The sequence below is a fragment of the Nansenia antarctica genome (assembly GCF_963989245.1).
Source record: "Nansenia antarctica genome assembly, chromosome: 3".
NCBI classification, from domain to species: Eukaryota; Metazoa; Chordata; class Actinopteri; order Argentiniformes; family Microstomatidae; genus Nansenia; species Nansenia antarctica.
The window spans coordinates 86,485,492-86,502,991 of NC_137688.1; the positions used below are offsets into that span (position 1 = coordinate 86,485,492).

The 17,500-nt window shown below is 47.6% G+C and overlaps 1 protein-coding gene across 2 annotated transcripts in view; it reads right to left on the reverse strand.

The window, feature by feature from the left end:
- Positions 1-17,500, reverse strand: part of ext1c (exostoses (multiple) 1c) — a 96,972-nt gene that overhangs the window by 70,278 nt on the left and 9,194 nt on the right. For both annotated transcript variants that reach the window (XM_080526093.1, XM_080526092.1), the window contains exon 2: positions 16,495-17,500. This exon is cut by the window's right edge and continues 392 nt beyond it. In XM_080526093.1, the coding sequence (XP_080382219.1) occupies positions 16,495-17,444 (950 nt within the window). In that variant the 5' untranslated portion in view covers positions 17,445-17,500. The remainder of the gene's footprint in view (positions 1-16,494) is intronic.

Genomic DNA, 17,500 nt, shown 5'->3' on the forward strand with positions numbered 1-17,500 from the left:
CCAGTAGTCTAGTTAGTTACCCTGGGGTGGTCCAGTAGTCTAGTTAGTTACCCTGGGGTGGTCCAGTAGTCTAGTTACCCTGGGGTGGTCCAGTAGTCTAGTTACCCTGGGGTGGTCCAGTAGTCTAGTTACCCTGGGGTGGTCCAGTAGTCTAGTTAGTACCCTGGGGTGGTCCAGTAGTATAGTTACCCTGGGGTGGTCCAGTAGTCTAGTTACCCTGGGGTGGTCCAGTAGTCTAGTTAGCACCGCGGCCAACAGTGCACACATACATATTCCCATGTCAGCACGGTTTCAAATCTGGCCCTTGCCCTGCTGACATGCCTTCTCCTTCTGTCCGTCTCTGCTGTCTGTCCAATAAAAATGTATGGGACTGCCGACTTAAACAAAGAAAAGAAAATGAGGACATAAGGTATATAATACAATACAAACAATATTTCTCAACATTTACCTTTCCTATTATATCTATTGTAAATATGTACTGTATTCCTAACTGTAGTACATATATTGGAAATAATATTTGGTGGCAGGGAACTGAGTGAGCTTGAGACCATCTCCCACAAACAAGGCCGTCACCATGGGAACCATTTAAGTTTCACGACACACAGACACAGACACACAGACACACAGAGACACAGACACAGACACAGACACACAGAGACACAGACACACAGAGACACAGACACAGACACACAGAGACACGGACACAGACACAGACACACAGACACAGACACAGACACACAGAGACACAGACACAGACACACAGAGACAGAGACACAGACACAGACACAGACACACACACACAGAGACACAGACACAGACACACAGAGACACAGACACAGACACAGACACACAGACACACAGAGACACAGACACACAGAGACACAGACACAGACACACAGAGACACAGACACAGACACACACACACACACACAACTCTATAACTATCACCGAAGCATAACTATAAGCAGCTCTGCAAAATAGAGTCTTTGTGTGAGTGTGTGTGTGTGTGTGTGTGTGTGTGTGTGTGTCCTAAAACTCCTTGCCCTATTTCCACTCCTGTCTTTTCACACGCTCATTTTACATTCACTGTACAATGCAGGTTTTTCTTTCCCTCTAAAGTGAGTGAAACTAGGCCAGTAAAGCCTCGTATCCTCCCTCTCGCCCTCTCATCTTCCCTCTCTCCCTCTCATCCTCCCTCTCGCCTCCCTTTCTCTCTCCCTGGTCCAGCGCTAACCTGTAGTCCCTTTCGCTCTCTATCTCCTGACATGTTTTCTCCTTTCCCTCCCAAGGTACCACCCTCCTCTCCTACTGCCCTTTCCCCTTTCCTTCTCCATCTCTGTGTTATCTCCTCCCCCCCCCCCGCCCCCACCCCAGACGCAGACACTCATTAACCTGGGAACACCTATAAAGAGTCTTCCTGTGCCTGCAGCCAGAGAGGAGGAGGAGGGAGGACAAGAGAGCAGGGGAGGGGAGCAGCAATCCTGCCAGGAGAGTTTGAAGCCCTGACTACCATGTGGCCATTTCACCTGGTGCCAAAAAACAATGTTTCCCCACTGAAAACCATGTTATACTTTGTCCTCTAGCTGGCAAAATAAGACTGTTTTGGACTGTGAGTTCCGTTTGTCTTATTTACTGACTCCACCTACATTGGTGCCACCAATCAGATGTCACTATTAACGCCATGGCGGCTCCCATAAACAGCATTCCCTGGCTTCACTTTCAACCCCGTACTTCCTGGGAAATCCGCTAAGCTCTATCTAGTATATACAGATGACATACGGACGTTTACATACACCTTAGCCAAATAAATGTAAACTCAATTCCTGACATTTAATCCTAGTAAACATTCCTTCTTTTCTTAGGTCAGTTAGGATTACATTCCCAGTCTGTCAGAGGTTTACATGCACTTAGTTAGTCTTTGGGGTAACATTGCCTTTACATTGTTTAACTTTGGTTGTCAAACATTTCAGGTAGCCTTCCACAAGCTTCCCACAATACATGTACATATACAGTATGTATGTTAGGGTACATGTACATATACAGTATGTATGTTAGGGTACATGTACATATACAGTATGTATGTTATGGTACATGTACATATACAGTATGTATGTTATGGTACATGTACATATACAGTATGTATGTTAGGGTACATGTACATATACAGTATGTATGTTATGGTACATGTACATATACAGTATGTATGTTATGGTACATGTACATATACAGTATGTATGTTATGGTACATGTACATATACAGTATATATGTTATGGTACATGTACATATACAGTATAGATGTTATGGTACATGTACATATACAGTATGTATGTTATGGTACATGTACATATACAGTATGTATGTTATGGTACATGTGGGAAAACGGTTTATGTCGGTTTTTCCGGGGACATGGCAGCATTAAACGTCAACTTGGTAAATGCTGGTGTAACAGAGTTGGGAATGTATGTTTAGTTGTGGTGAATGTAGATGAGTTTCGCCGTGCTTGAGCAGCCCTGGTTGTTGTTGGAGCCCCCCCTTTGGAGTTTGGGTGTACTGCAGGTCTGCGCGTTCTTTTGTCCTTCTCTTGTTGCCGTACTTACGGTGGAACCAGAACATGGCCGCCATCTTGATGGATTTACAAGAGTTGCAGAACAGAGAAGAATTGTGTTTTATGTGTCTTCTCTGCAGGTCAAATAAAAGAATTGAATGAAAGAAGTTTGGCTGTTTGACCATCGTTACACTGGTGCCGTGACACGTCGATCTCAAGATCAGCTGAACGCCGATCTCCGTGGATGCTGCGTGGATGCCAGGTCTTAGTGTGATAGATCAAGTGTGGTCAGAGTATTATAGTAAATGGTCATTCAGTCTGAGGTCTGTGATTATATCAGTTTAAAAAGTGCTTTGATTGTTTTGGTTTTTATGTCCTGCTGTAACTTTATATATTTTTTTAAACATTATTATTATTATTATTTTTTTCATTCAGTAATATTACACAACGCAAGTCTGTACCACTATGGCTCAGAGGCCAGGTTTTAATGATGAGATTTTTGCCAGTCCAGTGTTGCCTATGGGGAGGGGTGCATGGGGGGCATGTCAGAGCAGAGCAGACAGTGCTGTCATAGACATTGACAGTGACAGTGACATTGACATTGACAGTGCTGTCAATAGTAGGGAGGTGGGGTGTTCCCAGTTGTTTACTGACAGTGGTAGAGGCACAGGGTCAGGTCAGGACCCAGGTTGTGCTGCTGTCGGACAGTTTACAGGGGAGGCTCCTCCCACATCCACACCCAGTGTTAATGACACTGAAGCTCTTCATCACCTTTCAGACATGATGGGTCAGCTAGGTGCTCAGATTGGCGAGTCCATTGTAACCAAGTTAATTTCAGCTGGTGTAGTTCACTCAAGTAGTATGAGCAGTGCACACCTCAACTGCACATCGCCTCCAGATCCTGTAACTGATCCTAATGTTGTTAGACAGGAGGTTCCGCGCGTTACTGTGAATGTAAAATCAGACAGGGAACCACCAATGTTCCGAGGTGATAGTTCTGATAAGTGTTCAGTCCAGGATTGGATTGACATGTCTAAAGCTTATCTGAGAAAGCAGAAATGTCCAATGCATGAACAGGCTGAGGAGATACTGGCAAGGCTGATGGGTAAGGCAAAGGATGTCGTGAGGGTTGGTTTGCGTAGCGATCAGACACTTGATGTGAAGCAGAACCCTGATCTCATCTATGATATCCTTCTCAAGTACTTCAGTGATGTGTCATCATGCCTCCCGTTGTCAGATTTCTATGCCACTCTACCCAGACCCAATGAGAACCCTGTAGACTACTGGTTGAGGATCAACAAAGCAGCTGATGTAGCTGGTGAGGGCCTTCGCAGACAAGGTAGGAGGATGGAGAACATAGGTGAAGAGGTAGCACGGATGTTTGTCAGGCATTGCCCGGACTCTGGACTATCCCGTATTCTGGAATGCAAGGCTATTGAGGAGTGGAGCTCACGAGACATACAGTTGAAGATTGATAATTACCAGAGAGAGCTGAGAGCCTCTGGCAGGACCGGTAGTTCTGTGCCATTGAAGAGCCATGCCACCGCCCTCCACACTGTGCAGTCTCATCCAGAGCCTTCGATTCAGTCTGTGTCTGAGCAGTGTTCCACCCAGTACCCCCCTGCTCCTGCCCATAGTCCAGTGTACCACACACAGTGTCTGCCTTCTACCCTCATTCCTTCCCAGGACCATGCTTTAGGCCAGCTTCCGTGCCCCTCCTCCGCGACTGCTGTGGCCCAGAACACTCAGCAATCTGAAGACAGGATTCTTGCTCGCATTATGGAGAGGCTGGAGCAGATGATGGGGAAAGTGCAGCAGCGTGACAGTGCTCCTCGTGGTGGAAGATACCAGGGTGGCGCCCGTGAGAAGGCCTGCCGAGTCTGTGATGACAGTAGACACACTACCATCTCACACTGCATGTCAGAGAGGCTGTGCTTTGTCTGTTTAGCCCCAGGTCACACAAAAGTTGAGTGTCCCACCAGGTCGTCCCGAGCACCTCAGCCTCAGGGAAACTAGGTGGCCTGTATTCAGAGGGAGAAAGTATAGGTCGCCAAGTAAACTCCCATTGTGAGGACGAATCTAGTGCTGAGACAGTGTATATAGCTCTCAAAAGCTCAAGTGATAACTCTGAAGATATTGTTTATCAGAATACGCATACAATTAGTGGTAGTGACAGCCTTTTCTACACACCTGTGACAGTTGGTAATACAGTGACTCTAAATGCTATGCTAGACAGTGGGTCTATGGCTTGTACAATGAGTAAGACGGCAGAGGGAAAGCTTAGAGAGGTTGGAGTTGCTACAGAGCATAACCAGTTCAGTTCAAATGTGGTGCTTGTTGGCTGTGGTGGTCGCCGTGTCAAGCCTGAGTCAGCTTTCAACGTGGAAATGGAGGTGTATGGCTGTAGGATTATGGTTCCCACTCTGGTAGTTGAAGGCCAGCATGATGAGTTGATACTAGGCACCAATGTTATTAAATATATCCTCCGGCAGTATAAGCAATGTGATGGCTACTGGAAGGCTGTGTCTACGCCCTGTCCTGCTGGCGATCCAGAATCTGAACAGTTTCTCTCGATGCTCGCTGGTCTGAACCGTTGGCGAGGTGACGTCATACCTGACAAGATAGGCACAGTCAGGTGCAACTCAGCCGTGTGTCTTGAGCCTGGTCGGGAGTACCTGATGTGGGGCAAGCTACCCAAGTCCACTATTGTGTCTCCTGGTAGCGCTGTGATGACAGAGCCCACATCGTGTCGCTCAGCTCCAAGAGGGGTTCTGGTGGCCAGAGTTGTTACTCCTTTGTGGGGAGACGGATGGGTTCCATTGAAGCTGATCAACTCGTCCGACAGGCCCGTCTTGGTAAGACGCAATGCTAAATTGGCCGACGTCTTCTCCTGCATTGCGCTCGAGGACATGGATGAGACCGGACCTGCTGAGGTCCCACTACTCAGTTGCTGTCAAGTAACCCCGTCCAGTGAAAATGCGGCCCGCACTGTTGATGAGGAACTGAAGTACATGGGATTGAGTGGGCTCGACATACACTCCTGTGACGTGTCTGAACAGTGTAGAAGCAAGATGGCTGACCTGGTTGTGCGCTACAAGGACATCTTCTCACGCCATCACCTGGATTGTGGAGAGGCAAAGGGCTTCATACATCGCATTCACCTCTCAGATAACAGGCCATTCCGGCTCCCATTCAGACGAGTGCCCCCCAGTCAGTATCAGAAGTTGCGCCAAGTACTGAGTGAGATGGAGGAGAAAGATATAATCAGGAAGTCAACCAGTGAATATGCATCTCCGTTGGTTCTTGTATGGAAAAAGAACGGAGATCTCCGTATCTGTACAGACTTTCGCTGGCTGAACAAGAGGACCCTGAAGGATGCTCACCCTCTCCCTCACCAGGCCGACTGCTTAGCTGCACTTGGAGGTAACTCCTTGTTTAGTACTATGGATCTAACCTCAGGGTTTTATAACATGCCACTACACGAGGATGACAGAAAGTACTCTGCCTTTACAACACCTATGGGCTTGTATGAGTATAATCGCCTCCCGCAGGGCCTCTGTAATAGTCCTGGGAGCTTCATGCGTATGATGACTAGCATTTTCGGAGACCAGAACTATCTGAGCTTACTGGTTTATCTGGATGATTTATTGGTGTACGCCCCTGATGAGAGGACAGCTCTGGAACGCTTGGAGATGGTGTTCAGTAGACTGCGTGGTCATAACCTGAAATTGGCCCCCAAGAAGTGTTTTTTTCTCCGGAAATCCGTCAAATTCCTCGGCCACATAATTAATGACAACGGTGTGTTGACTGATCCCAGCAAAGTTGAGAGCATCGCAAAGATGACAAGTGCTGACCTGATGGAAGCGGACGGTGTAACCCCCTCACAGAAACGAATCAGATCTTTCTTGGGGATGATCAATTATTACCAGCACTTTGTGCCTAGCTTCTCCGCTATTGCAAAGCCTCTCTTCTCTCTGTTGACGGGCCAGAAGAAAAAAGGGAAGGTGAAACAGTCCAAACAAAGGTCACAAAGCAGGAAGTTGAAGGTTACTGACTGGACCCCCGAAACGGAGCAGGCTTTCCAGAAGCTGAAAACGGCGCTGGTTGAGACGGCTGTCCTGGCTCACCCTGATTTCAGCCGTCCCTTCATGCTGTCAACGGACGCGTCCCTTGATGGCATCGGTGCTGTCCTGTCGCAGATCCAAGAGGGTGAAGACCGAGCGAGGCCAATCGCATTCGCCAGCAAGTCCCTCTCTCAGTCTCAGAGAAACTACCCAGCCCATCGGTTGGAATTCCTAGCCTTGAAGTGGAGTGTCTGTGACAAGTTTAGCCATTGGTTGAAGGGGCATGATTTCACTGTTTGGACGGACAATAATCCATTGACTCATATCATGACGAAGCCCAAGCTGGACTGCTGCGAGCAACGATGGGTGGCTAAGTTAGCGAGCTATAACTTCGACATCAAGTACGTGCCAGGCCCACAGAATGTTGTCGCTGATGCCTTGAGTCGTGTGCCTTTCGTCAAGCAGAGAGTCAGTCACAGATTACTTGAAGAGCCCTACAAGAATCTCCTCTCCGAAGTCCAGGATGTGTCGAGTGCTTCTGTACAGGACGCCTTCCGGTCGTCCAATGATAGTGGTGACACTCCACGCCAGGCAGAGAGTTACGCTCAAAGTGTCCCATCACCTCTGCATGTCCACGCTCAGTCTATGGAGATGGATGAAGTGTCTGTTGTTCTACAGTCATATGACGATCTGTGGGAGGTCGGAGCAAGAACGCGTGCTGTAGCAGTCTTGCACCATTTGCCTCAGTTAGTCCCAGGTGGTCAGGACTCACTTCCTGCTTACAGTGAGAAGGAACTCCGGGATGAACAGCTCAGAGACAGAACTCTCTCTCGAGTCTTGTACTATGTGGAGAGACATCGGAGACCCTCCAGGAGAGAGAGAGATAAGGAATCAGTCACAGTCATGAGGTACCTGAAGCACTGGGAGAAACTTGTTGTGAGCAATGGGATACTCTACAGAGTCTCGAGGGATCAAGTCGTGAAGTCAAAACGCCGCCAGTATGTGGTTCCTGAGTCTAAGAAAGTTGAAGTTCTGAGAGGTGTTCATGACCATGCCGGCCATCAAGGTCAGTTCAGGAGTCTTGGCTTGGCCAGACAGAGGTTCTTCTGGCTCAACCTCGACAGAGACGTAAGAGACTACGTCCGTAACTGCCAGCGGTGTATTGTCAGTAAGACTGTTGAACCTGCTGCGAGAGCGCCTTTGCAGAGTATCACATCAACCAGGCCACTTCAGCTGGTTTGCATTGATTTCTGGTCAGCGGAGGACTCAAGGAACAAGTCAGTTGATGTGTTAGTTGTTACTGACCATTTTACAAGAATGGCCCAGGCATTCCCCTGCAAAGATCAGTCAGCCAAACAGGTGGCGAGAGTTCTATGGGACAAGTTCTTCTGCGTCTTTGGGTTCCCAGAACGTATCCACAGCGACCAGGGAGCTAGCTTCGAGAGTCAACTAGTGAGTGAGCTGCTCAGAGTCTCCGGTGTCAGAAAGTCGCACACAACCCCGTATCACCCGATGGGTAACGGTAGTGTGGAACGTTTCAATAGAACTCTCGGTAACATGATCCGAGCGCTTGAACCAGAGGCAAAAATCAACTGGCCGAGGCGTTTGCAAACTCTGACGTTCATGTACAATAGCACAGCGCATGAGTCAACTGGCTATGCACCTTTCTATCTGATGTTTGGGCGTACTCCTCGTCTCCCTGTCGATATACTCTTCCGGACAGTCCTGAATGATCCAGCTGTGGTCAGCTACGACAAGTATGTGATGTCTCTCACGAAGGATCTGAGAGAAGCTATGGTCATAGCCCAGGAACATGTCATAAAAGAACAGCACCGTCACACAGAGCTCTACAACAGACGAGTGAAAGGGCCCACCATTGACGTCGGAGACCGTGTGCTGTTGGCGAACAAGAGAGAGAGAGGAAAGAGAAAGGTGGCTGACCGTTGGGAGTCTACTGTATATACTGTGGTGGATAGGAACTCTGAGACTCACACATATAGGATACAAGACACTGTCACTGGACGAGAGAAGGTAGTCCACCGTAATCTATTGTTGTTGGTGAACTTTCTGCCGGTGTATGATACGAGTGTGATCTCTGACCCAGTTTCATCCCTGTCTGCTGTTCATACATCAAATGAGCCGAGTGACATGTCCGTGTCGGAAGTGGAACAGGATTCCTTGCCTGGGGAAGTGAGTAGAGGAACCGCGTTCGAGTCGGAGAGAGTGGATTCCTGTCCTGGGAGTGAGGGAGGGGAGGTTGAAGACATGGAGTATGGGGGTAGAGCTGTTCGGGAGAGGGATGTTCCCTTGACTGTTCCAGAGCCCAAGGATCCCAAGGGAAGAACCCTGGAGTGGGTCACCCAGTTACCATTCCCTGACCACTCACGGACAGAGGCTACTAACACTGTAGTGTCTTCAGTCTCGTTTGCCCCTCAGAGGGTCCCCGAGCAGATGGCTGAGGAGCAAATGGTAGATCAGTCCATTAACTCTGATTCTAGATTTGTGGTTAGCGCTGATGATTGTACTGATGTTTCTGGTAACACGAATCAGATAGATGATGCTAGTGACACACAGCGTACTGACACTCTAGCTTCTGTTACACAGTGTGAACATCCTAGTACAGTCACACAGGTCAAGTCCAAGTTTGGTCGCCTTATCAAACCAGTTGACAGATTGATTTATACTATGTCAGGACAAGACATTATCCAAGACACTAAGTCAAACATTCGAGCTGTTTGTAGGTCAGTGTTTCAGGCTTCCCACAGTTAGATAAGCCGAAGCTCAGTTCAGTGCATGTATACACTGTGCACACTGACATCCTATGACATATAGGTTTGTTCGTTATTCTGATTGTTTCATAAGAGGTTGTGGCCTCTTGAAGGCTAGTAATACACAGTGAAAAAAAAAAAAGGGTCTTGTGGGGTGTAGAACGCATCCTACCGCCAGTAGTTGGTTGGAGAGATAGGTTACCTCTCTTTCCACTTCATCCTTATAGGATACTTTTCAAGTTGGCTGTCCTGTCCTTTGGCGGCCCTATGTAATAGTGTAAAAAGTAAAAAGTAGTGTTTAAATGTATAGTTGCTGCTCAAGGTTGGCGAAATTCAGGGGAGGTGGGTGTAACAGAGTTGGGAATGTATGTTTAGTTGTGGTGAATGTAGATGAGTTTCGCCGTGCTTGAGCAGCCCTGGTTGTTGTTGGAGCCCCCCCTTTGGAGTTTGGGTGTACTGCAGGTCTGCGCGTTCTTTTGTCCTTCTCTTGTTGCCGTACTTACGGTGGAACCAGAACATGGCCGCCATCTTGATGGATTTACAAGAGTTGCAGAACAGAGAAGAATTGTGTTTTATGTGTCTTCTCTGCAGGTCAAATAAAAGAATTGAATGAAAGAAGTTTGGCTGTTTGACCATCGTTACACTGGCATGTCTAACCCTAACCCTAACCCTAACACCTTACCCTAACCCTAGCACCTAACCCTACCCCTAACCCTAACCCTACCCCTAACCCTACACCTAACCCTAGCACCTAACCCTAACCCTAGCACCTAACCCTAGCACCTAACCCTAACACCTAACCCTAGCACCTAACCCTAACCCTAACACCTAACACCCTAGCACCTAACCCTAACCCTAACCCTAGCACCTAACCCTAACCCTAACCCTAGCACCTAACCCTAACCCTAACCCTAGTTTTATGTACCGTATTCCCACATGTACCGTAACAAATATATATATAGTACCAGTCAAAAGTTTGGACACACTTCCCCAATTGAATGGGAAAGTGTGTCCAAACCTTTGACTGGTACTGTATTATCGATGCAAGAGAGAGTCAGATAGCTGGATCTGGGAGGGTGGGGGGGTCAGGAAACTAACCTCATTTGGGGAGATCTTGCCTTAAGTTTGTCATGCTCTGCTTTAATTTATTCTGATTCTGCAGTGGCGGCCGTGGTTCTCATATTTTCCCCAGTAATCCCCTCTCCTCAGGCTGTGAAAGCCAGATGGAGGTCAATGTAACCCACATCCACAACCCCCCACCCCTTCACACCTCGTCCTCTGAGGCCCGCCCCGACAATCCACCCTTGCCCCCCCCGCCCCACACAGCCCCCAGCCTCCCTGACGTCTGAGAAGCAGGTGTGTGGAATAAATTGGTTTATTTATATGCTGCTGAGTGGGACTCATCTCCATTCCCAATGTAAACAACCCACAGGTACTGCAGATAGTCCTGATGGTGAGATTATAACTGCCATTACTGTGCAAAGCCAGGGCCCTCCACTCCATGTCCTGTCCAGAGTTATCAGAGCAGTCATATTCTATTCTCGTCCAGTGTGTTCTACACTCCTTAAGAGACAGCTCAGCCAACTGTAGCCTCGTCCTCGATCACTGCACTTCCTCTCTTAAAGAGAGAATGTTACCCTGTAGGCCTAATCCAGTAGATTTGTTGTTTTCATTTAGACACATACACAAAAAAGCGCTTTGAAACGTTCTCTGAATCAGGATATCTCGCTTTGAACCCCTGATCAGTGATGTTCCAAATTGTCCATTTGAGTCAATTCAACAACAAACCGCTCCTAAGATTCTCCTCTCCCTCCCACGTGAGATCCTTCTCTTGAACAGTGCTAGAGCTAGTGTGTGTGTACTGCTCTCTAGGAATCACTGGTGTAATTGAGCAGAGCAGAGTGCGAAAACTCTCGCCTGACATAAACACAGTATGAGAGTTTTTTAGGAAGTAAACACAAACCTTGCCTTTCGAGAGCTGTGATGTTGCTGCACATGAAATGGTGTTAGTCTGAGACGATATGCATTAATGATTGACCAGAAGTAGGCCTACACATGAAAGCAGATTTGGGGTAAACTTCCCCTTTAACTTTCCCGCTCTTGCTTGATCTTTATGTGACAGCAGCTTGTGAAAGCGGGAACAAGTCGGCAACCAATCAAAATGTTTGGACTTTTATTCCAAAAAACGTAAATAAATGTCAACGTTGTTGAAAATCAATGACACACTCGCTAGTCAAGCCAAAATATCGCAATGCAATGGATTCGGTGAGTAACACCGAACAACATTTAAACAGGCCCTCAAAACCCACCTCTTCAAGCTCCCCTTCACCAGTTAACCCTCTCCCCCTCCCCTTCCCATGTGTCCCCAGCACTACCTTAATTAGGCCCCTATACTTTCTTTCTCTATTTATTTCTTGCATCTTTTTATTATTAATACTCAATCTTTTCAGTTTGTAAAGCGTCTTTGAGTGTCTAGAAAAGCGCTATATAAGTCTAATGTATTATTATTATTATTATTATTATTATTATTATTATTATTATTATTATTATAGTAATCCCCAGTGAGTAATTTGGTGAGTAATCCCCACTACTCTACACTAACTAGGTAGTAGTGAGGATTACTCACCCAATCCATTTTAACTTGAAATACACATGAGAGCTCTGACTTCAACATCATGCATTGAAGCTGATGAACTTTAGAGCATAATGGGGTGCAAAGGGCACCCCTAGTCAAAATGCCTTTTACAATTAATATCTAAGTAAAAGAAGCAAACCTAACCTCTAAATGGTACAAAGTTAAACATTACACATTTCATCACATTTTAAAGTAAGATAACGTTTTATTTTTTACTTTTTACAGTTTCAAATGAATAGGCTAAAAAAAGGAAAAAGGCCTTGGGCAAAAGTTTGGGAACCCTGTCAGCTAGTACTTTGTAACTCCTCCTCGGGCAACTATAACAGCTTGCAAACGCTTCCTGTAGCCAGCTAAGAGTCTTTCAATTCTTGTTTTGGGAATTTTTCCCCATTCTTCCTGGCAGAACACCTCTAGCTCAGAAATATTCTTCGGCCTTCTTGCATGCACGGCATGTTTGAGATCTCTCCACAGATTTTCAATAATATTTAAGTCTGGGGACTGTGATGGCCATTTCAAAACCTTTATCCGTCTTTCCTGGAGGTACTTCATGGTTGATTTTGAGGTCATTGTCTTGCTGGAATACCCAACCTCTCTTTAACAGTTGGCAAGGTGTTCTCTACAAATGCTTCACCATTTTTTCTCCAAACATACCTCCTTTGAACATGGCTCTGCACTACGTACTAGAACACCTAGACACTGCAGGCAACTACGCCAGGATCCTGTTCGTGGACTTCAGCTCGGCCTTCAACACGATCCTCCCACACATCCTGGAGCACCAGCTATCCCTGCTGCAGGTGCCGGTCTCCACCTGCAGGTGGATCACGGACTTCCTGACTGACAGGTCTCAGCGGGTGAAGCTGGGGAAGAGCATTTCCAGCTCCAGGTCCACCAGCACGGGCTCCCCGCAGGGCTGCGTCCTGTCTCCAGCACTATTCTCCCTCTACACCAACAGCTGTGTCTCCCGCCACCCCTCGGTCAAGCTCCTGAAGTTTGCAGACGACACCACCCTGGTGGGCCTCATCTCCGGGGGGGACGAATCTGCCTACAGGGGTGAGATCGAGGGGCTGCAGAGCTGGTGCAGTTTAAACAATCTGGAGCTAAATGCTCTGAAAACAGTGGAGATGGTGGTGGACTTCCGAAGGAAAGCAGCCCTGCCCCCTCCCATCACGCTGGGAGGTACCCCGGTGGCCTCCGTGGAGTCATGCCGCTTTCTAGGCATGACCATCTCCCGGGACCTAAAGTGGGAGCAGAACACCGAGGCCCTCACAAAGAAGGCCCAGAAGAGGATGTTCTTCCTCCGGCAGCTGAGGAAACTCAGGCTGCCGAGGTCCATGATGGTCCAGTTCTACACGGCCATCATAGAGTCCATCCTCACCCACTCCATCATCACCTGGTTCCCTGCTGCAACGACCAAGGACAAGGCCAAGTTGCAGCGGGTGCTACGTTCAGCAGAGAGGGTGATCGGCTGTCCCTTGCCCTCCCTCAACTCCCTGCATGACACCAGGGCTCTGAGGAGAGCAAGGAAGATCATGGCAGACCCCTTCCACCCCGGCCACGGCCTCTTCACCCTGCTTCCCTCTGGAAGAAGGTTGCGGCTGCCTAAGGCACTGAAGGCCCGCCACAGGCTCAGCTTCTACCCCTCAGCCGCCAGGCTGATAAATGACTCTGGCTTCCCCCTCCCCCAAGTCTGCCCAGGACTGAACTGGACTCACTGTAAAAACTCTGCACTGCACTTTACTTTATACCGCACTATCCAATGCACTGTTGTCTGTCCTGTGTTGTTGTTGTTGTGTTGTCCTGTTTTTTGACATGTGAAAAAAGTATAAACGCACTTGCTGTGGTGACGAAGCAAATTCCTATATGTGTAATGCATAGTGGCAATAAACGTTATCTCAATCTCAATCTCTCAATCTCTTTGGTTGTGACCAAAAAGTTCAATTTTGGTTTCATCAGTCCAAAGCACATTGTTCCAATAGACTTCAGGTTTCTCAAGGTTTTCTTTTGCATACTTCAGACGTTTGTATTGAGGTTGTTGGAAAGGCTTCTTTCAGTCGGATACTATAGAAGCCATGGAGTTACTTCAGAATATATAGTTCCACCCTGGAATCACCTGACTCATAGCCATGGTCTGGGCCTTAGTAATCATCTTCTCAGAAGGTAACAAAGAATAATCCAAAAAGGTTTTGCACAGGGCCCTTTTCCTTTTATATCATTCAAAAACGAAAGTATTTTTCATCATTGAAAAATGAAAGTAAAAAGAAACCTTGAAACCTTGAAATGTGCAGAATGGTGTCATGTTTAACTTTGTAGCATTTAGTGCTCAGGCTTGCTTTCAATCACTTGGAGATGAATTGTAACAGACATTTAAACCAGGGGTGCCCACATTTTTGCACCCCACCGCTATTGGCGATAATTACTGAACATGGAATGGATAATTGTCCCACTCCCACAACCCACAATTTACTGCTCCGCCTACATTGATACGAAGCTTGTGTTGGTTGTGGCAGATGCACTTTGTGACATCAAATTACCAAAACAGTCTTGGCACATGGTTTTAGCGGATGCAAATTGGGGCCTAATGTTTGACTCATACATCATGATCTCATGATCTTACATAAGCAGGACCACACACTGCAAATCCAAACAAACCAACAGTCTACTGCTTAACAAGATAACTTGAGACAAATATCCCATTGGCATTAAATATAAATTAATAATTACAATATCCTGTAGACAAACGAAAGGAAGAGTGGAAGCAATAGTGGAGTAAAGTAGGGACAGACAAATGGAGGCTGGTGGAGGTAGAAATTGGTTGTGTGGAGGGAGGAAGGGAACATGGGGAGGCACAGAGAGCACGAAGACACACAGTCACACACACATGCATGAGTACACACACTCATACGCACAAACACACACACACACACACACACACACACACACAAACAGGGAATTGTTACAGGATGGTTACTGGAAAGGTTTGTTGACATTGTTGAAGACTCCCTGGACTTTGTTCTGATATGCGTGGTCCAGAGATGGAGAACACATGTTTGGGATTTGGTTAGTGTTGCAATTCCCATATACAATCAAGACATGCACGCACACACACACACACACACACACACACACACACACACACACACACACACACACAAACTACAACACTATTTTGTATATCAAATAGACAAATATCCCATTGGCATTACAATAATCATAATTATATATATACATATCCAGGGGTGCACATAACTTTTTGGGGCCAGTGCTCAGAGGAGCACCTAGGGATGCTGCTTGGTGCTCCCCGAGCTCGCGAGTCACGACCCGTCCCACAGGATGGATAAAAAAGGGATACATGGATAACTTATATTAGCAAAACGACATTTGTTCATAAATAAAGATGAATTTGAACACAAATGATTGTGTGCAAAACAAAAGAAACAAATGCAAAATCAAATGACTGCTCTTTAAGCATGAACGTCTGTCAGACTCCTTTAAACACAATGAAATCAACTGACATCTCTTTAAGCACTAACTGAATGTCTGTTCTTTAAACACAATGAAATCAACTGACATCTCTTTAAGCACTGCTCTGTTCTGTAAACACTGAAATCAACTTTTCAACAAAAAGTTACAGCCTAAGCATTTATTTATGCTACAAGCTTAATCATCATCATCACTGCTCTCTTGACTGCTGTTATCACTGTCCTCAATTTCAACCATGGTAGAGGATGTTGTAGGCTATCACTTTAAATAGCTCATTATTTTGATTGTGCAACAAAGTCTTTTTTTTCTAATAGAATTCCCAACCATATCCTGGGTCAGGGGTCTAGGTGCGATAATGAAGCTGTAAAACTAACGTCTGAACGTTTGAAAGTTTCAGAGAAAAGAAACGTGAAGTCCCTTGGTGTTGTTTTTCCTTTTAGCGACGAGTCGTTCGGGACTGAATTTTCACGTGCGGCGTGATAACCGTGCGATACGCGATACGCGATACGCGGAATGAAAGTACGAGTTACGATACTTTCCGAATGTTTTCGTGAGGGGAGTCGCCGTGGTCGTCGTCGGTCGACTGTTGTGATGGATTACTCGTCGGGCCTTCGGCTGAGGGGACGGCAAATAGTTACTTAGTGGGGCTTGCAGTGATGCAGCAGTCAGCAGTTGGATTTTGAGGAAGTAAATTCCTCTCCCAGCGCTTCCAGCTGTTGGTGCGTAAGAGCACGTTCATGCCGCTGATCTGCCGCGCAGCATGCATTTTGGCGACGCATGCGCACTGGCGCACCAGTTATGTGCACCCCTGTACATATCCCATAATCTCATGAATGTACAACATATAAGAGTAAGCCTAATAAAACAAGCCCACAGTGTATTCATGATAAAACAGAACACATGACTGTTTGACATCACCCATAAAACTCCCCTTAAGACCCTGTGACCTTTGGCCTGGGGTGGTCCAGTGGTGCAGCACAAAAAAAAAAACTGTAACTTACCTTTCATACTCCAGGTTGTCATGGTCACAGCGTCCGTCTTTATGCTTCTCCCAGTCCTTCCCGTGACGGCACGTTGTGAGGGACACAATGTCTTTCCCGTTGTGGATGTGATGCAAGGCGTTTCGGGTGTCCGAGCCGATGCCCGTTAAATACCGCTTCCCCTTGAACATCAACAGGTACTTCCTATGAGGGGGGACCGTGTTCCGCACCAGCCACCCCCTCTCCCCGCCCTTCTGGGGGTGCTCTTTGGAGAACAGGGGAATGGAGACATCGAAACCTGGGCGGAAGTGTTCCGTATTGAGGCTAGCTTTAGCTAGGATAGCCTGGCCGATGTTAAAGCCCAGATCTTCGGTGTAGTTCGGCCAGGTGCCCGAGTACAGGTTGAAGATGAGGTGGTTGCGCCCCTCGTTCCAGAGCGGGTACCCGCGGATACGTTCGTCCAAACTCGGAACGAACTGTCCCGAGAGCTGGTCGCGGTCCAGGGTGTCGATCCCCAACACGAACAAACACGCCTCGTGAGGGTCCGTGGTGTAATACCGCGACTCGCTGATAGAGGTCAGTATCTTACGATAACTCTCCGAAATGTGCTCGCCCTTCTCCAGCGGGTAGACGTACACGCGGAAGCCGTCCCGTCCACGACGCCGGCAGCGCGAGAAGTCGAAGCAGGTCTCCATCCGGCAGCGGCTGTCCTTGTAGATGCCTGTCCAGGCCTGCCGGCGCTGGCGAGGGGACTCTCCCACGCCGCCCGGGCCCACCTGGAGCTCCGTGAGACGGGCATAGGGAGGCAGCAGCGCCCGGTCCGTCCAGTCCGGCCAGGGGCGCACCACCTCGCCCCGCTGGCGCGTCAGCAGTCGGAGCAGACGCACCTGGACCCCGCCGCCCAGGTAGAAGAGCAGCAGCCAGCAGAACGCGAACAAGCCCAGCAGGACATACTTCTTCCGCGCCTGCATGGGGCCCTTTGTGTCCACTTTGACTTTCCCCTCTATTGCTACTCACTTTTTTTTCC